Source organism: Lissotriton helveticus, chromosome 5_1 (genome assembly GCF_964261635.1).
Source record: "Lissotriton helveticus chromosome 5_1, aLisHel1.1, whole genome shotgun sequence".
Taxonomy (NCBI): Eukaryota; Metazoa; Chordata; class Amphibia; order Caudata; family Salamandridae; genus Lissotriton; species Lissotriton helveticus.
In genome coordinates this window covers 959,090,990-959,116,371 of record NC_136065.1, presented here as the reverse complement: position 1 = coordinate 959,116,371, position 25,382 = coordinate 959,090,990, and the positions used below count along the sequence as shown (strand labels likewise).

Sequence of the window (25,382 nt, the reverse complement as noted above, 5' to 3'; positions counted from 1 at the left end):
TTTTTGTGATGAAAATCACCCCTCTGTCTTCCGAGTTGGAAACACTGCTGTTGGATGGAAAAGAAAACAAGGCCCTCTTCACATAAGGTTTCTTTATGAGTAGTTGTGTTTTCATTCTGCCTTAGATGTGAATTACTCCTGAATGTCACTGTCTGTTTCAGCACTCTGTGAGTTTCTGTGAGTTACTTCACATCTGGACTATGTTCTGTCACTCCGGCACTTTCCTGGTGATAAGGGAATAGTTTCCGACTTTGGAGCTGGGGAACCAGGTACGAGTCTCGGCGACAGCTCAACATCCTGTGATTCGGGGCAAATCACTTAGGGCCAGATGTAGGTAGCCAAATACCGGTCGGTAACGTCCGATTTCGGCCGTTACCGACCGGTATTTGGCTTTTGAGATGTAGGTGGGTCGGAATTTACAGAATCGGTATATTTACCGATTCGGTAAATTTACCACTTCGGTATTTTACCGAATCGGTAAACATACCGATTCTGTAAATCCATATGTAGATGACACTCCTGAGAGTGCCACAGGCCCTCAAGAGTCGGTATTTTACCACTCAATCCTATTGGGTGGTAAAATACCGAATTCAGGTGTGCATGCACATCTGTGCATGCACACCTGTGCAATGTGACACACAGACATGCCCTTAGGGCATGTATGTGTGCCACATGGCACACAAGCCTGTAGTTGGGGTGCTAGAGGGTGTCAAAGTGACACCCCCTGCACCCTTGCAGGATTCGGTATTTACCGATTCTGTAAATACCGATTCTGTATTTCCCATTGATTCCTATGGGCTTCAAGGCCCATAGGAATCAATGTGAAATACAGATTCGGTATTTACAGAATCGGTAAATACCGACTCTTACAGAATCGGTAATTTTTTACCTACATCTGCCTCCATCAAATTTACCGACTCTTAAATACCGATTCGGTATGGGTCAGTATTTAAGAGTCGGTAAATCGAAATTACCTACATCTGGCCCCATATCTCCCCGTGCAGAACAAAAATGAATGTGTCCTTGTGTAACGTAACTGTTGCTCATGTAAAGCGCTGCAATACCTTCGGGTCCAGTTGGCGCTAAGTAAAACTGCAACAAAAAAGCTAGGGGTCTGCTTTCTGGGCACAATGCACTTCCATGACCCAACCATGCCCCTGTGGCCTAATTCTGGTCAGGGGATTTCACAACGTGAGGCCGGTTTAGAGATGTTTACCAAGGCTGCGGTTTTGGTTTCCACTCTTGCCCTGCTCCACATATGAATGAAAAACTTCCAGGAGTAAGACATGCCAGTTCTCCACAAAATAAGATTTGGGAGGAGGAACACTGGAGGAAAGCACAACTTCTCAAAGAACAAGCATTTTCAACGCAACAGGTCTCGCCTTTACCCAAGTTTGAGCTATTGACATTGCGAATAACAATGCCTTTTTATTTATTTTTTCGTTTTTTAAAATATAAACAAAAGGCATTGTCATTTACAATGCCAATAGCTCGCGTAAATGTGAGACCTATTGCATTGCAAATGCTTGTTTGGATTTTGCCCACATGAACATGGTATTCATGCAGAATTCATACGCTTTGACTAAAGGGCAGGCTGGGCTCCTCCACCAGTTTTTTAAGTGCTTAGGTTTTAACTGGGAAGAGGCCTAAATACTTTGGGATTTCATTCGTTATATTTATTTTCTTAAATATACTGTTTTCAGGGGTGGCCGCCATCCATTCTAAAGTGGAGGGGCGGCCAGGGATTGGGGGTGGATTAGGGGACTACAGATAAATAAAAGAAAAAAAGACTTTCCTGCGCTAATGCTGCCTCACCGCTCCTCTCCAGCTCTCCTCTGACATCAGCACAGGCTCCCCACCCAATCCAGACGCTGCTCTCAAGCTAGAAAGCGGCAGGATTAGCCTGAGCAGACTGGTCTGACACTCGCTCAGATACAGGGAGCCTGTGGCTTTTCTCCAACCAGTTAGAGAAATAAAAGTGCGCATGTCTGTTTGGCCAGCCTACAACAGTCGGCCGAACTGACATGAGCATTCTGGAGCACCCAGTCAGTCACAGCCCCAGTCTCCTGCTGCCAATCAGCAGCAGAGGACACGTCCCCTTTTTTCCTGGCTCAGGTAGGCTGGGGGCTGCGGCACTCCATAGTGAAAAATAAAATGGCAATGAAATCATTTCAGTGCCATTTTATGCTTCTTCTTCTGGTTTATCGTGGTACAGTGGGTGGGGGACAACCCCCCCCCCCCAACCTAAGGAAGAAACTGCCAGCTTTCTTTGCTTCTGTCATTTTTGTTGTCATCTCACGAATCGTGTTTATTTTAACCAGTAAATATATATAGAAACGTATTTCTAAATTATCTTCAGTAGAAGAATAACAAAAGCAGCTATTACTAAAGGTTAGATACAGCACCGCCAATGGATTACTACCAGAAGAGTTGACTGTTTATTAGGAGTACAAACAAGTATATACCACATTGCTTTACAAAATCATTGTATACTCAAAGCCATAGGCACATGTATTGGGCACTAATTTGTATGACCAGGTTTTACTTTAAAATAATCCTGTAAAATACCACATTATCTACATAGCAACTAAATTAGGAAGGCCAAATAAAATGTAACTAAATGATGCAGGTTGGAGAGGGCCAGAGTTGGATTGTTCACTTCCGAGTACGGGTTCTCTTGGTTCTTCAACAGGAATGCTGGACTCTTCGTTCACTAAAAAGAATGGTTGAAAAAACATATTGATTACAAAAATGCCTATGATGAAACATCAACCTTTTTACTACATGAATGAATACTTAGAATGCAACGATCACAACGGTATTTAAGTTTAAGTGAATAAACAGAGAGAGGTACCCCTTAACAATTCAAGGGAATTGAGGTTAAACAACCTGAAGTAACTGTATTCCCCTGGCTATGAATACACATTTGTCTACATAAGAACAATAGCAATCTATCAAATACAACTACGTAAAAACAAAGGAATCTTTTTCTAGGTGTTTGTTTATTACACTTGTAAAATCATACAGAAAGAATTAATACATCAGATTTTTCCTAACACATTCAAAGATCTTGATTAATACACTCAATAATCAAAAATAAAAACAATCAATTATGACCTGCATAATTGCAACAAAAGACAGAAAAAGGTAAAAACATTAAATTTGTTCAATACATGGTGTACATCCAGTATCCTTATAATTGCCCTCTATGTTATGCCACCATCAGATCTGTATGTCAACACAAAGGCCGGAGGTTTGGATTGTACTAGGATGAAGCGTCGACGCGTTTCGATGGATTCACCTGATAAAAACCATCTTTATCAAGACTTCACAATGTTCTGTCATTTCAATAGGGACAATAATGTTACCCTATAATTATATTTGAAAGTGTTAGGAAAAATCTGAAGTATTAATTCTTTCTGTATGATTTTACAAGTGTAATAAACAAACACCTAGAAAAAGATTCCTTTGTTTTTAATGTAGTTGTATTTGATAGATTGCTATTGTTCTTATGTAGACAAATGTGTATTCATAGCCAGGGGAATACAGTTATTTAAGTTTAAGTGACAACGGCTTAAACCTAAAATCCAAAAATAAAATGTAAAGTATCGTGCAGAATAATATATTGATGTTTGGTTCTGTAGAGCCATACATCACGCAGTTTAATGAACAAGGTCCGGAGTATATTTTCATTGCAATAAAAAGTACTTTTTACAATGAATCAAAGCTGTAAATCCTCAATGCTTTGAGTACCATATTATTCCATTTATGTGAAAGTGCATGAAATGCATCTCTAAAATGATTGCACAAATTTGCATCACTTTATACTTGCAGTTAAATGACCTAAAGAAAAGGCTCAGAATTCTCATCGAACTGTTTTAACAGTGTAAGAAATTAGGTTACTGGTTGAGAGGGTGAAACTCTTCCCGAGCCACAACCATAATTCTTTTGGGGTGAAGGTACAAGCAAACACTAATTTCACCTGTTTTCAATCTTCAGGTAGCTTGGCACAGAGCAGTCAGGCTTACCTCAGAAGCAAAGTGTAAAGTGTTTGTGCAACGCTTCAAACAGTAACACAGTGAAACCACACCACAAAAGGACACCACACCAGTTCAGACAAATTGAGTATTTTTAAATAAATAAAACAAGACCAAAACGGCAAAAATCCAATAAGAAGATCAGGGGATATGCAGGTTTAAAGAATCTTGAAAAAAATAGTGCCAAAAAGCACAAAGTGCCAACTGTGGATATCAGGTTATGCTGGACTGGGACAAAGCCATAAGTTTAGGCTGGCCAAGATGGAGCATGGACTGGCTACAGGGACCCAGTTAGGCCCGCTGAACAGAATACCTTAAATCTTTGTTTGCAGAGCGCTGCAAGGACCCCCGCCGAAGATGCGTCGCACAACCGAAGTGTTGCACCGGTTCCAAGATGTGATGAGGCTGCGGTGCCAGTTTCTGCATCATCAAAGATCCTGTCTCCGAGGGCTTGCAAAGCAAATTCCAGTGTTGAGGATGCGTTGCGCAGTCGGGTGATGCATCGGTTCGGAGCAGCTGCAAGGCTACTCTGCAGAGTCTGGCATCGTCTAGGCAGCCATTGAGAGATGCAGGGCCCTGCACCGAGGATGAGTCACACAGCTGCAGTCCAGATGAGGCATGGGCTCCAATGCGAAGCATGTCTGTGCGACGACTCCAATCCATGCAACAGTGGAGCTGTGTCAGTTCTGCTTGTGGTTACACCTTGTGCTGCAGAGGAGAGGCATCACATTACTGAGTTAGGCAAGCACCTCACACCCACTTCCAAGGGGCCAGGACTGGGGTGGCACCACTTGGCAAGGTAGGCTCACAGATGGCAGAGTCCAGGTGGAGAGGCAAGATTGTTGGAAGCCTGTTGTAACCCTGAGGAACAAGTTACTTACCTTCGGTAACGCTTTTTCTGATAGATACTATATCTGCCTGTGGATTCCTCACCTTGTGAATATCCCCTTGCGTCAGCAACATTCGGAAATTCTTTTTGTAGCTTCGCGCCGACGTGGATCCGGACGTCACAGAGGCCCGGCACCGCTCGCGACTCCGCTGACGTCACCGACGCCTATAACAGGCCCACGCCGGCGTGATGACATCAGTTCCGCCCTTTTTTCCGTGCCTTCGAGGCACACGGACGGACCGATGACAGTAGACATATACACAGTATACGCAGTATAGAAATCAAGGTAACACACACAGTGTGAAGCAAATGCAATAAAATATTTGAAATAAACAACTCCTTGACAATAATAAAATAATACATTATATAAACACTGGTATAGAAGAGTGGACAACGGGGAGGCGGTGGGTCAGTGAGGAATCCACAGGCAGATATAGTATCTACCAGAAAAAGCGTTACCGAAGGTAAGTAACTTGTTCTTCTGATAGATACATCTGCCGTGTGGATTCCTCACCTTGTGAATAGAGTCTCACAGCAGTCCCCACTCCCGGAGGAGGGTGTCCACTCTTCAATTCGGAATCCAAGCAGTAATGCTTCGCGAAAGTTTGGAGGGAAGACCAAGTTGCCGCTTTACAAATATCCTCTACAGGCACACCTCTAGCCAATGCAGAGGTCGAAGATTTAGCTCTAGTAGAATGAGCCCTTATACCCTCTGGTGGTTCCTTACCGGCCAAAGAGTAGCAGATCTTAATGCAGAGGACGATCCATCTCGACAAAGTCCTCTTATGGACCGCTCTTCCTTTCTTGCAGCCAGCAAAGCCAATGAAGAGCTGGTCGTCCACTCGACAGTCTTTAGTCCTGTCCAAGTAAAAAGACACCGCCCTCTTGGGGTCAAGACGGTGTAATCTCTCCTCCTCCTTGGAAGGGTGAGGGGGAGGATAAAAGGTAGGAAGGGTAACGGATTGACCAAGATGGAAAGGAGTCACCACCTTTGGCAGAAAAGCAGCCCTGGTCCTAAGAACCATTCGTTCAGCATGAATGGTCAGGAATGGGGGCTTGGAACTAAGAGCTTGAAGCTCACTTACCCTCCTTGCCGAGGTTATGCAACGAGGAAAACAGTTTTGAAAGTCAGAAGCCTCATGGGACATTTGTGAAGAGGCTCAAAAGGAGCACCCATTAAAATGTCAAAACTAGATTCAAATCCCACTGAGGCACAATAAAAGGGGTAGGAGGGAACTTATTAGTGAGGCCCTTCAAAAACCTTAAAACAATAGGAGATTTAAAAAGAGAAGGCTGGTCAGGCAAACAGATAAAAGCCGACAGCGCAGAAAGATAACCCTTCACCGTGGCAACAGCAAGCCCCTGCTGAGCCAGAGAAAGGGCAAACTGAAGCACATTAGATAAATGGGCCCTCAAAGGGTCTATAGACTTCTCCCTGCACCAAGCAACAAATTTAGACCACCTATAAGAATAGATGGACTTAGTGGAGTCACGCCTGGCTGACAAAATGACATCCACCACATCATGAGGGAGAGAAAAAGAAATCAGGTTGCCCCGTTCAATCTCCAGGCATGAAGGTGTAAGGTCTGGAGGTGGGGGTGTAGAACCTGCCCCTCCATCTGAGAGAGGAGGTCTGCCCTGTGAGGGAGACGGAGCGGCGGGTGAGAGGAGAGGTGGAGAAGGTCTGAATACCACACCCTTCTTGGCCAATCCGGGGCGATCAATATGACTTGGGCCCGGTCCTGGCGAATTTTCCTCAGAACCCGAGGAATCAATGGTATGGGAGGAAACGCGTAAAGGAGTTGCGAGTTCCAACTCAACTGAAACGCGTCCCCCAAGGCTCCTTGCATCGGATACTGGAGACTGCAGAATGACAGGCAGTGAGCGTTCTCGTGAGTGGCGAACAGGTCCAACCGAGGAGTCCCCCACATCCGAAAGATGTCGCGAACTACCTCTGGATAGAGCCTCCACTCGTGGTCGGCAGAGAACTGCCGACTGAGACTGTCTGCACGAACGTTCTGAACCCCGGCCAGATGATTTGCCATCAGACAAATCTGATGGTCCTGAACCCAGGACCAGAGACGCAGAGCCTCTCTGCAGAGACACTGCGACCCTACTCCTCCCTGTTTGTTGATGTACCACATCGCGGTTGTGTTGTCCGTCAGGACCTGAACAGACTGACCGCGAAGGGAAGGGAGGAAGGCCTTGAGCGCCAGACGTATCGCCCGCAAATCTAAAAGGTTGATGTGAAGCAACCTTTCCTCTGGAGACCAAAGACCCTTGACCTCCAGGTCCCCCAGATGAGCACCCCACCCGAGAGTGGATGCATCCGATATCACTGTGGCAACCGATGGAGGAATCTGAAAAGGCTTCCCTTGAGACAGATTGCCTTCCACGCTCCACCAAGACAGATCCGCTGCAGTTTCTCTGGAGATCCTCACTGACTCCCTGAGATCTCCGTTGTGCTGATACCACTGCCTGCGGAGGCACCACTGGAGCGCCCTCATGTGCCAGCGTGCATGGTTTACCAATAGAATGCAAGAAGCCATCAGACCGAGCTGGCGAAGGACCTTCAGGACTGGAACGACCGCTCCATTGTAAAACAAAGGAATCATCTCCTGTATGTCGCGAATCCTTTGAGGAGGAGGGAATGCACGACACACAGTAGTGTCCAGTACCGCACCTATGAACAGGTTGCGCTGTGAGGGCACCAGGTGAGACTTGGGTACATTTATCGAAAAACCCAACCTGTGTAACAACTGAGTTGTCTCTTGCAGATGACGGAGCACCTTCTCCGGCAACTCCGCTTTGATCAGCCAGTCGTCTAGATACGGAAACACATGTATCCCCGTTCTCCTGAGATGAGCTGCCACCACTGCCATCACCTTGGTGAAGACTCGAGGCGCAGTAGTAAGACCAAACGGAAGGACCACAAACTGGTAGTGTTGTGACCCAACCGTAAAACGGAGATACTTTCGTGTGACTTCAAGATGGGAATATGAAAATACGCATCTTGCAAGTCGATCGACACCATCCAGTCTTCTTTCAGCAGCGCTTGAAGAACCTGCGCAAGAGTGAGCATCTTGAATTTTTCCTGTTTCAGGTAAAGGTTCAAAATCCTGAGATCCAGGATTGGACGAAGCCTGCCATCTTTCTTGGGGATCAGGAAATACCGGGAGTAGCACCCCTGACCCCTCTCCTGCTCTGGAACCACCTCTATCGCACCTTTTAGGAACAAAGCCAGGACTTCTTCCTGTAGGAGAAGAAGGTGGTCCTCCGAAAATTAACCCTGGCAAGGAGGGTAATTGGGAGGGAATTCCTGAAAAGGAAGTGCATACCCATTCTCTACAAGATTGAGAACCCAAAGATCCGATGTTATTAATTTCCAATCTTGTAGAAAATGTGTAAGCCGACCCCCCACTGGGCCCACATGATCCGGAATGGCGGATCTAGGGCTGCTTTGCTGCGTTGGCTGGGGGTTGGGAAGGAGAGGAGGAGGAGGAGGAGCTTGACGACCTCTAGGGCGGGATCTTTGTCTGCCCCTGTATGACTTGTACAGTGTATTCTGCTGCTGTTGAGGTTGCTTCTGGGATGGTCTGTATGAACGAAAGGAAGATCTTCCAAACCCCCTGAAGTGTCTTACAGTAGTACCCCTGGACTGAAGACCCAAAGATTTTGCAGTGGCCCTACTGTCCTTAAAACGTTCCAAGGCAGCATCAGCCTTCTTGCCAAACAATCCTGATCCATCAAAAGGCAAGTCCATCAAAACAGACTGGACGTCTGCAGAGAACTCCGACGATTTAAGCCAGGCAGCTCTCCTAGTGGCCACGGATGAGCCCATGACCCTTGCCACCGAATCAGCAGTGTCCAGACCACTCTGAATGACCTGTCTCGCAGCTGCTTGAGTGTCCGAAATAACTTCTTGAAAATCCTTCCTGTCATCTTCAGGAATCTTCGGAATCAGCTGCTTGACAGAATCCATCAAGGCATGGATATATCTCCCCATCAGACACGTTGTGTTGGTTGATTTTAACGCCATACTGGCTGATGAGAAAACCTTCTTGGCACTTTGGTCTTGTTTTCTGGATTCTTTATCTCCAGGAACCTGTGGAAAAGCACCAGCAGATTTCTTTGAGCAGGCAGCCTGCACCACCAAACTCTCAGGCAGGGGATGTGTTGATAATAATGCAGGGTCCTCAGGAGCAACTCTATATCTCCTTGCCACTGTCCTAGAAACTGCAGGAGCAGATAAAGGTTTCTTCCAAACCTCATAGACGGGCTCAGATAAAGCCTCGTTGAAGGGTAACATAGGTTCAATAATAGATGAGGGTGAATGAAGCACCTCAGTCAAAATATTAGGCTTATAATCAGCAGTGGGCAGAGTAATATTCAATAAGCTCGCTGCCTTTTTAATAACGGTGTGATAAGGCACCACCTCATTTGAAGGTACATTTGACACTGAAGCCAATTCCCATTCAGGTGACAGTTCAAGCCCACTGGCCTCACACAAGTCTTCAAAAGGATCCTCAGAATCCTGTAACTCCCCTTCTTCAGTATCTGAATATTGATATTTTTCCTCTTCCAGAAGTCTCTGGGCCTTTCTCCGAGATCTTTCCTTCACAACGGAAGCCAATGGATTCGGAATCGACTCCGACGGGGTCGGTGCCGGCGTCGAACCCGAAGTCGGACGAGGTCTTTCAATACGAGGTCGGGCAGAATCCTGCCTCGGAGTCGTAGGCATCGGCGTCGATGGAATCGGCGTCGACGGAATCGGCGTCGTGCGCTTCGGCGTCAACGACACCGGTGGTGTCGTAAAATGCCAATGCGGTGGTATAGCCGGCATAAAAGGCATGAAGGGCGCAAGGGCGTAAGCCTGGGGAACACCCAAATTAAAGGCCATCGGGCCCGTGGGACCGACAGGTGCACCAGATGGGAACATTGCCCTAGAATAGACACCAAACATGGCGTTCAGGAACTGAGAAGGTTCCTGACCTGGAGTTGGAAATTCAGGATATGGACCTCTGGGTTGTTCCTGAGGAGGCGGAGTCGATACGACGTCGACCTCTTCATCGAGTCGCAGGAACCGGAACCTCGACTTCACCAGCCCCCTGCTCCTCACCTTCATCCTCCTGACCAGAAGGATTGGATGGAACCGAAGAATGGACCTTCTTCTGAGATTCGGGTGAATCCGGACGTGAATCCTCACCATGCTCCGACTCCGAAATCTCCACTTCCTTGCTCAGAAGTTTGACCTGGGACTTTGGTCTTGAACTAGAGTCCTTTTCAGAGTGATGACGTGACTCATGGCTCCTCTTCTTATGTTTCTTTCTCAAAGACTTTGAAGCGTGAGCCGAAGACGACTCCGAGCGTGACCTCGAACGAGACCTCGACCTCGATCTCGACCGACGAGTTCGAGACTTCGAAGATTTCTTAACTTTCTTACTTTTCAATTTTGCCACGAGGAGTTTCGTCTCTCTTTCTCTTAAAGCCTTCGGAGTCATTTTCTTGCAGCAAGGACAGTCCTCGACGTCGGAGCTTAAACACCAAACACAGCATTCGTGAGGATCGGTGATAGACATAGTCTTGCCACATTCACCGCAATCTTTAAATCCAGTCTTCTTCGACGACATTTCGAAGAGTACAGAGATAGACACAATAGAATGATAATAGTAACAAAGTTACTGTAAAGCTACAGTACGATCCCTGAAAAACGTTAGCGTCGACGACGCGGAAAAAAGGGAACTGATGTCATCACGCCGGCGTGGGCCTGTTATAGGCGTCGGTGACGTCAGCGGAGTCGCGAGCGGTGCCGTGCCTCTGTGACGTCCGGATCCACGTCGGCACGAAGCTACAAAAAGAATTTCCGAATGTTGCTGACGCAAGGGGATATTCACAAGGTGAGGAATCCACACGGCAGATGTATCTATCAGAAGCTTCAGTTCAGGAGGCCAGCCAACTAGCCCTTGGAGTCACTCTGAGGGTCTGGGTTCAAGAGATGCGAGTCCAGTCCTTCTCATCCAGGCTAGAGGGCAGGAAGCAGCAGGTCAACACAGCCAGGCAGCAGCCTGCAGAGTGGCAGTCCTTTAGCAGCACAACAGCTCTTCGACCTGGCTGAGTACTCACAGGTTGAGCACTGTTCTGAAGAGTTTGTGTCTGAGGTCCAGTATTTGTACCCAGTTGGGTCTTTGAAGTGGGGGAGAAGCTTTGAGGTTTCCTTTTGATGTCTCAAGGCACCCTGCCTTCCCTGCCCTGGCTAAAGACTAAGTAGAGGGGGTATGCAGCCCTTTATGTGGAGGCAGGACACAGCCAATTCAAGTGTAAGTAGGGCTGTACTCCGCTCCACCAACCCATCCTGCCAGTGATGGCCCATCGAAGGCCCATCTTAGTTCTCTATTGTGTGTGACTGTCTAGGATGAATACACCAAGCCCAATTGTCAGCTACACCCAGTTATGTGTCCCAGAGACAGGCTACAGGCACTAAAGGGCGAAGGCAGGAAAATGCCAACTTCCTTAAAGTGGCCTTTTCAGAACTGTAATATAAAATCTGACTTTATCATGCGGGAGGAGTTTCCATTACAATTCAAAGACCCCCAAACATGAAGTGGTTGCCTACTTCCATTTAGAAATTACAGCTTATTAAATGTAATAAAGCAACTCCTATGTTATCCTATGGGAGAGGTAGGCTTGCAGTAGTGAAAAATGAAAGAATGTTTCACTACTAGGACATGTGAAACTTAAACATATATGTCCAACTTTTTTAATGCCCTACACCCTGCCCTCTCGGCTTTCCAAGGCCTACCCTAAGGGTGACCTGAATGTAATAAAAAAAAGGTTTGTGCCGGGCAAAGGGTTTATTTTGCCAAGTCGAGATGGCAATTTAAAAACTGCACACAGACTCAAATGACAGGCCTGAGACATGTTTTCAAGGGCTACTTAAGTGGTTGGCACAATAAGCGCTGCTGGTCCACTTGTAGCATTTAATTTACAGGCTATGGGTGCATATAGTAGTACCACTTTACCAGGGACTCATAAGTACATTACATATGCAAATTGGGGATAAGCCAATGTTATCATGTTTAAAAGAGTGAACAAATGCACTTTAGCACTGGTTAGCAGTGGGTAAGTGTGCAGAGTCCTAAGGCCAGCAAAAACGAGATCAGCAAAACATGGAGAAGGAAGGCATAAACGTCTGAGGGAAGACCACACTATGGCTGACAGGTCTAAGAAACAGCACATGGAATCTTAATTTGACATACATAAATATAGGTGGGTAATAGTGAATTACAGATGTTTCTCACCTCTGGGTTTTGAGTGGCATCAAACAGACAAGGAAAACATTCAGGGTCCTGAGGTCAATAATTCGACACAGATCACTTTCTTTCTTGGGAACAAGGAAGCATTGTGAATAGCATCTCTTTCCAATTTCGTGCTCTGGCATTAACTCCAGTATTCCCTTGAGAAGCAACTCTGTCATCTCCCACAGCAGAATACAGAGGTGATCCTTGGACAGGGAAGAAGGTTGGGGTGATAAGGGGGGAGGGGGCTGTATTCTTTTCTACTATGTATATGAGCCATTGGTGTGAAGTGAAGGCCTTCCAGGCCCATAGAAACGAAGATACCTGCCCCCTCACCAGCTCCATGGGCTCTGGTAGCAGCAAACTAGAGCGGCTAACCTGGTTGTACTAGGAAGGAAGAAGAGGGGATGCGATGACAGCATGTTGGAATGTTCAGCCCTTGCCGTTGCCTCTGTTCTTGCATTGCCTGACAAGGACATTCTGGGGCTCCCACTGCTGATACTAAGTGGATTGTCGCTGGGAAACCTAAAGCCTCTGGAAAAACCTAGAAAGTGGTTAAACTGCCTGTTATCCCTTTGAGGCTGCTGTTGCTCTTACAGGCCTGGAGACCTCTCTGTAGCTCTGCTGGTCACGGATCTTTTTAGGGCTGACTCATCTTTGTCCCAGAACTAGTGGGTACCACAAAACAAAATAAGGGGGCTTGTACATCGGTAGAAAAAAACAGACGTATAAAGCTAAGTTTGGACACAGAAGGCCATAGCAGACAGCATATATTGTGCCACTGACTCTGCAATATCGAGGTCAGACTTGATGATGCACCTTGAGGCACACTGGCTGTGATTAATTACCGCTGAGAAGTGAACTTTAAGGTTGTCTGGCACATGCAGGGCAACCAACTGAGCCATGTCCCACAGGACATGAGGACATTTGGCTAAAAGGCATGTGGTGGTGACATAATACAACGCCATGAAGTCGGCTGAAAGAAAATGTTCTTGCATTGAGCCTCTGTGCATTTGGATTCCCTGTCTGACAGAGTGGGAGAAATGTCCCAGAGACGGACCAGAGAAGCAAGAAGCCTGAATGAACAGGCTCTTCAGAGATGAATGAGAGGAGCCCAGGAGAAAGGTGATAGTATTTTGCAACCAAGGTTTTTACTGCCAGAGCCGGCATGGTCTTCTCCAATACATACAGGACCAATACATTAAGGCTTCAGTAAATGGGAAGAGCTGTTTCACTGGTGGAACAGGACTGATACATAACACAATGAGGACATTAGCCTTACTTTTGACTAAGGACAGGGGTTATTCCAAAACCACCACTGCCTTCTTTACCACTGAGTGGAAAGATGTGACCTCAGGAATAGGAGGTACTGAAATGAACTCATTTCCATTTTAGGGGCGATCTCAAGTACACTGGCCGAAGTGAGGCTAGCAAAATCAACTACAGGTTTAACAGACCCTTGGTCCTGTCCATTGGATCCATAGAGGTTCGGGTTTCGGAATGAGACCCGATAAGTTAATGCATCACTGGCCACAGGAGAGCGAAGATTCCTTGTGATATCGCTCCACCTCCAGTAATCTTTGAGCCAGTATTCAGGATCTATTTACAACAATGGAACCGGGAGTGGCACCAATTGTGGTGTTGACAGCAGAAGCAGCACTGCGTACCACTGCACAAGCGCGAAGATAGAGATCTGGCTGGCACTGGAAGAGGTGAGGTTGACGCCGAAAGGCATGAAAATCGCCACAAAAAGCATGAACATAGGCATGTCAGACAGCCTTTGGAGCCCGAGGGCTCACCAGGGAGAGTGATGCTCTTGAGAATATTGCAAACGCGCTATTAAGAAACGCCGATGGGTCTGACCGTGGGGCTAGGAAGTTGGGATAAGGAGGCATGGTCCTTGGATGCTGCACTGGATGGGCAGGTTCTGCTGCAGGTTCTGGAGGCGGGGATGGGGGTAAATGCTTGTGGGGGTGTAACAACAACCAACTCTGGTCCAGAGGATGAAGATGCTGTGGGAATTGGAGGGTGCTTGGTTGACTTACTTTTGTAAAAAGCCCTGTGTGACCTCAAGAAGCCCTGTGAGTGGCACTAGTGTCTCTTGACGATGCAGGCTTGCACCATGAAGAATTTACCTCCCACTCCTTAACTGCCTTAGGATGCATACTGCGAAATGACTCACAGGAACTCAAATCATGGTCTGACCCCAGGAGCCATGAGCAAATAGAGTGAGGGTTGATATTGGACAGCTGTCCCTCGCAGTCCCCAAGGTCCTTAAAGCCTGAACACTTTGGAGGAGAGATCTATGAACGGCTACTTGTTTATTTCTGGTTTGAGATAACAATCAAAGCACACATCTTTGAGAGAGAATTTGCTCTGGATCCTCTTCAAAGACGTAGGAAAAAGGGAACAGACACAACTGCGCTGTGGTGGGTGCTACATCCATCAGTGGCATCACCAGGCACTGCCTCCAGGGCAGAGATGGAGCAAGCACTACCTACTTGCTACCTATGTCAAAGAGCTTTGAAGTTGCGGATCCAGTCTGCTACTGGGGTTATTCAACAAGTGAGTAACCTCTAGGTAGAAGTATCCGACAGAAATATGAAGACATCACGTTCAATAGTAAGACGTCTAATTTTACTGTGAAACTTGCTAGACTCGTGGCTCAAAAAGGGGACTAAAGAATGCTCACAAAGAAATCTAGTACCCAGCACCTGAAATAAATTTACTATGCCAGAGGTAAAGTTTACAATTAAATGTGATCAGAAGTTTAAATTACTCCATGCAGGTTTCTCTCACAGGCATTACCCCTCAGTTGTAAGTGTGATCAATGCCATCAACAAAGCCCTCATCTGCATTGATACATATTCTGCTATTTTCCCATAACTTCCAAGAGAAACTACATTTTAGAACTCTCCAACTTGACACAGAAATTATTATTCAAGAAAGTTAAGTAGGGTTTTAGGTTGTAGGGCATATGAAAAGCACTGTATTTACATATCCTCATATTAACAGGGAGTTCTATCTCCTGGGTTTGATGGCGATGTTATAGAACTATAGATGGTCGGCGATAGCTGCTCACCTTACTTAGATGTGTGCAGATCAATGGAGAAAAAGTTAATATTCAATATATTAAGCTAGGTAACATTGCAGTTTCTTAGAGCCACTTTTAAATTTCTTGATATTTGATGACCAGTTGCAGAAAGTGGCCCTAAATAAGGCAAAGTGATGTCAAGGTTCATTTAAGGCTGCAAAATGAAAGCAAATGTTGAAAGGCAATCAACATGATATTCATGAAAACATGTGATCGCGGACTCTACAGGTAATTTGTCTGAGACCTAGCAGGATACAATGCACCACCATCTTTGTAAGGCAACCACTGTCATGTATGGAGTAAGGTTGGGAGGTTTTCGGGAGAGTTGTTTAGAGGACTGATGCTTTCTTGAGTAAAAGATCTTTAATCAGAAAGTGCCATTTTATAGAGGCTACTGCAAACACTGCCCATGATGTGGTAAAGCCTGTTACATGGGCGGTTTCTGGAGATACGGACAAACAGGTCCAAGAGTGAGCAGTGGTAGTGTACAATTAAAAGATTAGTATGATAAGGAAATTAAACCCATCATACAGTAGGGGGACACCTGTGTTTATCAGAGATGGAGAAGATCTGCGAGTGGGAAGGGAGGAAAATATTTTTGAATCTAATGAGCAAGAACCAGGTCTTTTGTGCACTGTGAGGCCGAAAATTGCGCAAAGCCAGAGTTAGATGGTTTTCTCCCAAACCAACACAGACCAGCATCGACATCAGCCTTGTCTTGGAAGTCTCATTTATAGCAGCTTTAACCCCTCTGAAACAGGTAAAGTATTTTGTATCAGGTGTCCATGGACATGTATTTGGATGTTAACAGTACTCTATTTTATCTGATCTGTAAAACCACAAAAGTGATTGTTGCAACTCTCACATTTTCTGTATTTGGGCTAACTGTCGAACTGGTTCTGAAGCATGTAAAAGGGTTGGATCTAGCAGCCTTTGGGATTTTTGGGGACTTTTTGGTAGAAACCTTGAGACCTATGGAAAACGTGATAAGACCTTTGCACTCTGCTCATCTATAGCTTGGTTGAGGTTTTTTTATGCAGTTTGATGACCTGGAGATTTTTGTATAAGTATACACATGCCTGAAAACGAGAATGGTGAAACTACTTGCCTCAATAATGGAACTACTGTCCTAACTTTTGTAAGCATTATGATTCACGACGTCATGAGCAATGTTTAAGTAAAAATGTTTGTTTAACTCCTGCCTCCCCCATTCTAACATATTCAAGTTGGGCAGGTTGCGAAAACACCCTTGAGCATAAACGCTTCACCACTACACACGTTAATGTTGGCCTTACCATCCGCATAGTAGCAGACACACAAACAGCAGTTATCCATACGTATCCACTTGTTTATAATATATAGCGCATATTATACAGCGCCGGTAGAGTGCGACCTTAGACCACTCGACCATACAGATTGCGCCTACCACATCGACGTGATTTTAGAGACTTTTCGCTCTGAATATATATAATGTGAATATATGGCAATTATCTCCTAGCGCACTACCACATAAAATCAAGTTGTATCTATAGGTCCCTATCTCCTTCCTTCCAGTCAGTCCAGTGTAATTATAATTATTACCTGTGATTTTGTACAAACCCCCCCCCCCGCAGAAAACTTAAAATTTAATGTTTGCAACAATTAGCCAATATGCTTTAATTTTACCTTTCTTCCTAGATCATGAAGAGCATACTTCTCATAAAATTATTATGAGAAATGGATTACCGCACAAGTAGTGTGAGTAGTATTTTATGTGTAAACTTTATGTCTATCCTATGTTTGTAAGTCCTGACGAAAGCTCCATAGACCTCCTGGCCCAGGGAGCTGAAACATGTCGACAACCCTTTTTTTTGCAATACCACATGGCCCAGTAACTCGGCCTATATCTAGTATATAAAACCTTTTAACCAATGGAAACTTGCCCTGAAATAAAATTATAAGGCATTTTTTTCATTTTTTTAAGAACTCTTTATTTTTATTATTTTTTCTTCACCTTCCTCTGTGGGGAAATCCTTTTTGTCCCTGGACACTGCACTCGAGACTGGAGGTGCATCTGGATGAGGCAAGCAGTACACACAAATAGGAATAACCCTATGATAACTGCCTGAATGTCAATGTGGGGCGGATGAAACCAATATACCGCAATTCCATCTAACATTGACTTCTTTGAGGGTTTCCTTATCCACACTGAACCAAAGGTTGAGCAGTGTTACAAGTGTCCAATTTTGTTGATTAAAAATATACATTACCTTGGGGAAAGAAACGGACACACAAATTCCTCATCCCTCCCTGTTGATTAACCGTTATTAAAGCAGCGTACAGCTGCGGGATTTAAAAGTTCCAAATACGTTTTTAAGAAACTTGAATAATGGAAGGAATTGTGGGACTAAGCTATGATGCTAGTGATATTGATGAACTATTAGCGGCGCAGCCACTTCTAAACAATACAGATTTAACAGAAGCCCTATCCCAAACAATTGACTGGGAAACTTTAACAGAGAAGAAGAGAAATCAAATAAGAACCGCGATTCATGGAATCATAATGACAGAGTACTTAAGGTCCAAATTAGCCCCTAGAGGCCTCTGGGTAGGAAATGCACCCAGAATTTTTCTTCATGATTTGGCATTCCGCAAGGACTGGTCCTCCATTTCATGGAAATGCACCTTAGACTATTTGGTCTTGATAATCAAGACCGCAAGACGACTCTCAGAAGCCTTACTCTTGGAAATACAAGCCTGTGAAAATGAGCTGAAAAAGGGCATTAATCCACAAGTCTATAAGAAGAGATTGGATGAAATAACAAAGGAAATGGAAGAAACACAAGAGTTCCTTATGCAAAGCAAATTACAGAAGCTTGGAAAAGATCTCAAGAAATTTAGCCAAGAGAAAATGCATCCATACATAAAAGAGGATTATGTTTTCCCAGAAGTAGACTCAGACAATAAATCTACAGGAAAAAACTCATCCAACAACTCTTTTAATAGCACAGATGATTACACCCCCACCAGAGGCCGCAGCAATTTCCGATTCCAACGCCCAAGAAGGGGAAACAGATGGCAACGCCCATACCACTCTGGCTTCAACATGCCATACTACCAACCATTTGTCCCACATTACGGAGGTTGGGCTGACCCATTCCAGCAAGGGATGCGACAGATGCCCCAAATGATGGACCAACAAATGCCGGGACAACACAACACACATCAACAAGAACAACCTTTTTTATCCCGAGGCCGCTCTCAGCCCCGAGGAAAAAGAAAGTCACTAACCTGGCAAGACCAGCAAAGGAATGTTCAAACCCGGAGTATGGCAGCAGCACAACCCTCCACCAGCAAGAACAATCATTGATTGTCAACCTCTCAGATGTAGAGCTTAACGATGACCAAATATCTGTCCTTAATAAAGGATTGGGATTTGTCCCTACCCCAAAAATAGATACTTTTAAAATCAAAAGTGAACTGGCTGAATTCTGCAGAACTCTAAAACTTAAAGCATTCTTCACCAATAACACTACCCAACAGCAAGAGGGTGACACCACCCTTCGTAGGAAATCTACTTTCAATCCCCCATCGTTAAGTGTCCCCCCTGAACTCCACACTTTCGAGCAAGCTCTTCTGAAAGGAATAGACAATATGGACAAAAACGGGACCAAAGTTTTTCATAATCTGACAAAAGAGGAACGCCTGGCAATGGAGGATCTGAGTAAAAATGACGAACTGGTGATTAAACCTGCGGACAAGGGGGGAGGCACAGTAATCCTAAACAAGGCAGGCTATAACCAACAATGTCTAGCTCTCCTCTCGGACACCAGATTCTACCAGAGAATCACAGTAGATCCTACTGAGAGACTTCAAAATACCATATCCATCATGGTATATGAGGCCGAAACTAAAAGGTGGATATCTAAGAAAGAAGCAGAATTTCTGATGACAAGGGAGCCAATTACTCCATACTTTTATTCTCTCCCAAAAACCCACAAAAATAGGACACCACCACCAGGACGCCCGATAGTGTCCGGAATTGGATCTGTACTTGAGCCACTTTCCAAATTTGCAGATGAATTTCTGAAACCTCTGGTTCAAAAAACCCAAACGTATCTAAAAGATACAAGAGATCTTCTAATACAGATTTCAGACATGCCCTTTGACCCTGAGACAATGCTCCTAGTGGGCTTGGATGTGGAGTCCCTATTCACAAGTCTTCCCCAAGATGAAACATTACAGATGTTAGAGGACGTCCTTTACACAGGGGACTGGCAGTATAATACACCGAGGCATTTCATCCTGGAATGTTGCAAGTTGGCGCTCAAAGAAAATTTTTTCAAATATGATGACAAGATGTACCTCCAAACCCATGGTACCTCCATTGGTAGCGCCTTCGCGCCTTCGGTGGCAGGACTCTACGTGAGCCATTTTGAAACACAATTTGTCCTCAGTGAAACCAACACCTTCTCTTCCAGTATTATATACTGGAAGAGATACATTGATGACATCCTTCTTATTTGGAACACTGAACAAGACCTTATTGAATTCATGTTATGGCTCAACACCTTGGACCCCTGGTTGAAGTTTACATACACCTCTAGCAACAACCACCTTGACTTCCTGGATCTGACAATTTTCAATGACAGGAGAACCTTGCAAACCAAAACATATACAAAACCACCAGCTAAAAATAGCCTTCTATCACACAAAAGTCATCACCCGCAGCCCCTCAGAGACAACTTGCCTTTTAGCCAATTTTTACGCCTCAAAAGAAACTGTAGCAAGAACAGTGACTATCAAGAACAAGCGAAGGGCCTAAGTGAAAGATTGAGAAGGAGAGATTACACTGAAAGAGTCATCAAAAAGTGTAAAAAAAAGAGCTGACAACCAACCAAGGGAATGCCTCCTCCAAACATATCACAAAGAACCAGTAAAAGATTTGACTACCTGTGTGACCACCTTCAATCCAGCTACCTATGCCATCCAAAAACTGATTAAAAAAAACTGGCATATAGTGAACACTGGCCAATTTGATTGGCCAAGACCCAGGTTCGCCAACAGAAGGACAAAAAACCTAAAGGACACTCTTGTACACACTCGCCCCAGGCAAAATACCCGGATGCCTGTAACTAACAGTGTTACTGTGACCCCTCTGTCAGGACATTTCCCCTGCAGTACTTGTGTTGCTTGTAAAACAACAACAGCCACAAAAACTCTACAACTAATGGACAACTTCGTTTGGACACAAAAGCAGTGCACGAACTGTAACTCATCCCATGTTATCTACATGATCCAGTGCCCATGCCAGAAAAAATACATTGGGATGACTTGCCGCAAAATTAAACTCAGGATAGGTGAGCACAAAAGCAACATCAGGTTAAAAAAGAACACTACCAAACTGTGCTCCCATTTCTTGGAACTGAATCACTCCCATGAAGAAATGCAGTGGACAGTCATCGAGATGTTGACCAACAAATCTGGTAACGTGGAAAAAATACTATACGAAAAGGAGCAAAGATGGGTGGACCGCCTACGTACATTTGAGTACGGTTTGAACGATAACATCGCATGGCATCACTTTGCTAAATGAACTGGAAAAAGTGAAAAAAAGTGAAATAATGTGAAAACATGTTCATTGCATGTGACTTGACACGTTGTCTCAACCAAAATGAAGAAATAGGTCCATAATCACACAGTATGCAATTAATCATCATCTTTTTTATCAGCATTCCTTTGGAAACATTTTGCAGCCAAATCTTTTCTGCATTTTAACTATAAAAAAGTTCACCAGTATACTGACATCTTACTGTGCCTTTAAACCAGTCAGACCCAACCCTTTTAAAAAAGGAAACAGTAACGCGACTTCCGCACACCGGGGGCAGAGTCAGCACAAGGCTAGAACGTAGCTTCCACGTGGGTAATGGCGGCATGAAAACTCTGAACTTTGTTACGGGTAAGACGTATAATTGCCGTTTTTCCATACTTATAGACGTTTCTCCTCTGACCCAGCTCTGCACTTTTAAGAAGTGGTCCCCCGTTGAAAGCGGTGTACTCTTACACAGCAGGTAAGAGCCGAATGCGCGTTTGCAAACACTAACGTTTTAAAGGTTTTTTTGAGTAATACGCAAATGCCCTTTTCCTAAAGTCACTCCAGACGCTATGTCGTATTTTTCAACTACAGCGCGGCTATAGATTTTGAGCTACTTTAGAAGCATGAGCAATGTTTAAGTAAAAATGTTTGTTTAACTCCTGCCTCCCCCATTCTAACATATTCAAGTTGGGCAGGTTGCGAAAACACCCTTGAGCATAAACGCTTCACCACTACACACGTTAATGTTGGCCTTACCATCCGCATAGTAGCAGACACACAAACAGCAGTTATCCATACGGATCCACTTGTTTATAATATATAGCGCATATTATACAGCGCCGGTAGAGTGCGACCTTAGACCACTCGACCATACAGATTGCGCCTACCACATCGAAGTGATTTTAGAGACTTTTACGCTCTGAATATATATAATGTGAATATATGGCAATTATCTCCTAGCGCACTACCACATAAAATCAAGTTGTATCTATAGCTCCCTATCTCCTTCCTTCCAGTCAGTCCAGTGTAATTATAACTATTACCTGTGATTTTGTACAAACCCCCCCCGCAGAAAACTTAAAATTTAATGTTTGCAACAATTAGCCAAAATGCTTTAATTTTACCTTTCTTCCTAGATCATGAAGAGCATACTTCTCATAAAATTATTATGAGAAATGGATTACCGCACAAGTAGTGTGAGTAGTATTTTATGTGTAAACTTTATGTCTATCCTATGTTTGTAAGTCCTGACGAAAGCTCCATAGACCTCCTGGCCCAGGGAGCTGAAACATGTCGACAACCCTTTTTTTTTGCAATACTACATGGCCCAGTAACTCGGCCTATATCTAGTATATAAACCATTTTAACCAATGGAAACTTGCCCTGAAATAAAATTATAAGGCATTTTTTTCATTTTTTTAAGAACTCTTTATTTTTATTATTTTTTCTTCACCTTCCTCTGTGGGGAACTCCTTTTTGTCTCTGGACACTGCACTCGAGACTGGAGGTGCCTCTGGATGAGGCAAGCAGTACACACAAATAGGAATAACCCTATGATAACTGCCTGAATGTCAATGTGGGGCGGATGAAACCAATATACCGCAATTCCATCTAACATTGACTTCTTTGAGGGTTTCCTTATCCACACTGAACCAAAGGTTGAGCAGTGTTACAAGTGTCCAATTTTGTTGATTAAAAATATACATTACCTTGGGGAAAGAAACGGACACACAAATTCCTCATCCCTCCCTGTTGATTAACCGTTATTAAAGCAGCGTACAGCTGCGGGATTTAAAAGTTCCAAATAAGTTTTTAAGAAACTTGAATAATGGAAGGAATTGTGGGACTAAGCTATGATGCTAGTGATATTGATGAACTATTAGCGGCGCAGCCACTTCTAAACAATACAGATTTAACAGAAGCCCTATCCCAAACAGATGACTGGGAAACTTTAACAGAGAAGAAGAGAAATCAAATAAGAACCGCGATTCATGGAATCATAATGACAGAGTACTTAAGGTCCAAAATAGCCCCTAGAGGCCTCTGGGTAGGAAATGCACCCAGAATTTTTCTTCATGATTTGGCATTCCGCAAGGACTGGTCCTCCATTTCATGGAAATGCACCTTAGACTATTTGGTCTTGATAATCAAGACCGCAAGACGACTCTCAGAAGCCTTACTCTTGGAAATACAAGCCTGTGAAAATGAGCTGAAAAAGGGCATTAATCCACAAGTCTATAAGAAGAGATTGGATGAAATAACAAAGGAAATGGAAGAAACACAAGAGTTCCTTATGCAAAGCAAATTACAGAAGCTTGGAAAAGATCTCAAGAAATTTAGCCAAGAGAAAATGCATCCATACATAAAAGAGGATTATGTTTTCCCAGAAGTAGACTCAGACAATAAATCTACAGGAAAAAACTCATCCAACAACTCTTTTAATAGCACAGATGATTACACCCCCACCAGAGGCCGCAGCAATTTCCGATTCCAACGCCCAAGAAGGGGAAACAGATGGCAACGCCCATACCACTCTGGCTTCAACATGCCATACTACCAACCATTTGTCCCACATTACGGAGGTTGGGCTGACCCATTCCAGCAAGGGATGCGACAGATGCCCCAAATGATGGACCAACAAATGCCGGGACAACACAACACACATCAACAAGAACAACCTTTTTTATCCCGAGGCCGCTCTCAGCCCCGAGGAAAAAGAAAGTCACTAACCTGGCAAGACCAGCAAAGGAATGTTCAAACCCGGAGTATGGCAGCAGCACAACCCTCCACCAGCAAGAACAATCATTGATTGTCAACCTCTCAGATGTAGAGCTTAACGATGACCAAGTATCTGTCCTTAATAAAGGATTGGGATTTGTCCCTACCCCAAAAATAGATACTTTTAAAATCAAAAGTGAACTGGCTGAATTCTGCAGAACTCTAAAACTTAAAGCATTCTTCACCAATAACACTAACCAACAGCAAGAGGGTGACACCACCCTTCGTAGGAAATCTACTTTCAATCCCCCATCGTTAAGTGTCCCCCCTGAACTCCACACTTTCGAGCAAGCTCTTCTGAAAGGAATAGACAATATGGACAAAAACGGGACCAAAGTTTTTCTTAATCTGACAAAAAAGGAACGCCTGGCAATGGAGGATCTGAGTAAAAATGACGAACTGGTGATTAAACCTGCGGACAAGGGGGGAGGCACAGTAATCCTAAACAAGGCAGGCTATAACCAACAATGTCTAGCTCTCCTCTCGGACACCAGATTCTACCAGAGAATCACAGTAGATCCTACTGAGAGACTTCAAAATACCATATCCATCATGGTATATGAGGCCGAAACTAAAAGGTGGATATCTAAGAAAGAAGCTGAATTTCTGATGACAAGGGAGCCAATTACTCCATACTTTTATTCTCTCCCAAAAACCCACAAAAATAGGACACCACCACCAGGACGCCCGATAGAGTCCGGAATTGGATCTGTACTTGAGCCACTTTCCAAATTTGCAGATGAATTTCTGAAACCTCTGGTTCAAAAAACCCAAACGTATCTAAAAGATACAAGAGATCTTCTAATACAGATTTCAGACATGCCCTTTGACCCTGAGACAATGCTCCTAGTGGGCTTGGATGTGGAGTCCCCATTCACAAGTCTTCCCCAAGATGAAACATTACAGATGTTAGAGGACGTCCTTTACACAGAGGACTGGCAGTATAATACACCGAGGCATTTCATCCTGGAATGTTGCAAGTTGGCGCTCAAAGAAAATTTTTTCAAATATGTTGACAAGATGTACCTCCAAACCCATGGTACCTCCATGGGTAGCGCCTTCGCGCCTTCGGTGGCAGGACTCTACGTTAGCCATTTTGAAACACAATTTGTCCTCAGTGAAACCAACACCTTCTCTTCCAGTATTATATACTGGAAGGGATACATTGATGACATCCTTCTTATTTGGAACACTGAACAAGACCTTATTGAATTCATGTTATGGCTCAACACCTTGGACCCCTGGTTGAAGTTTACATACACCTCTAGCAACAACCACCTTGACTTCCTGGATCTGACAATTTTCAATGACAGGAGAACCTTGCAAACCAAAACATATACAAAACCAACAGCTAAAAATAGCCTGCTATCACACAAAAGTCATCACCCGCAGCCCCTCAGAGACAACTTGCCTTTTAGCCAATTTTTACGCCTCAAAAGAAACTGTAGCAAGAACAGTGACTATCAAGAACAAGCGAAGGGCCTAAGTGAAAGATTGAGAAGGAGAGATTACACTGAAAGAGTCATCAAAAAGTGTAAAAAAAGAGCTGACAACCAACCAAGGGAATGCCTCCTCCAAACATATCACAAAGAACCAGTAAAAGATTTGACTACCTGTGTGACCACCTTCAATCCAGCTACCTATGCCATCCAAAAACTGATAAAAAAAAACTGGCATATAGTGAACACTCCCAGGTTCGCCAACAGAAGGACAA

The 25,382-nt window shown here is 44.4% G+C and overlaps 1 protein-coding gene across 1 annotated transcript in view; it reads right to left on the bottom strand.

Annotated features, from left to right (window-relative positions):
• Positions 1-2,425: 2,425 nt before the first annotated feature.
• Positions 2,426-25,382, bottom strand: part of CFAP46 (cilia and flagella associated protein 46) — a 1,487,057-nt gene continuing 1,464,100 nt past the window's right edge. The window contains exon 61 of the mRNA XM_078643461.1: positions 2,426-2,713. Coding sequence (XP_078499587.1) covers positions 2,577-2,713 — 137 coding nt within the window. The 3' untranslated portion in view covers positions 2,426-2,576. The remainder of the gene's footprint in view (positions 2,714-25,382) is intronic.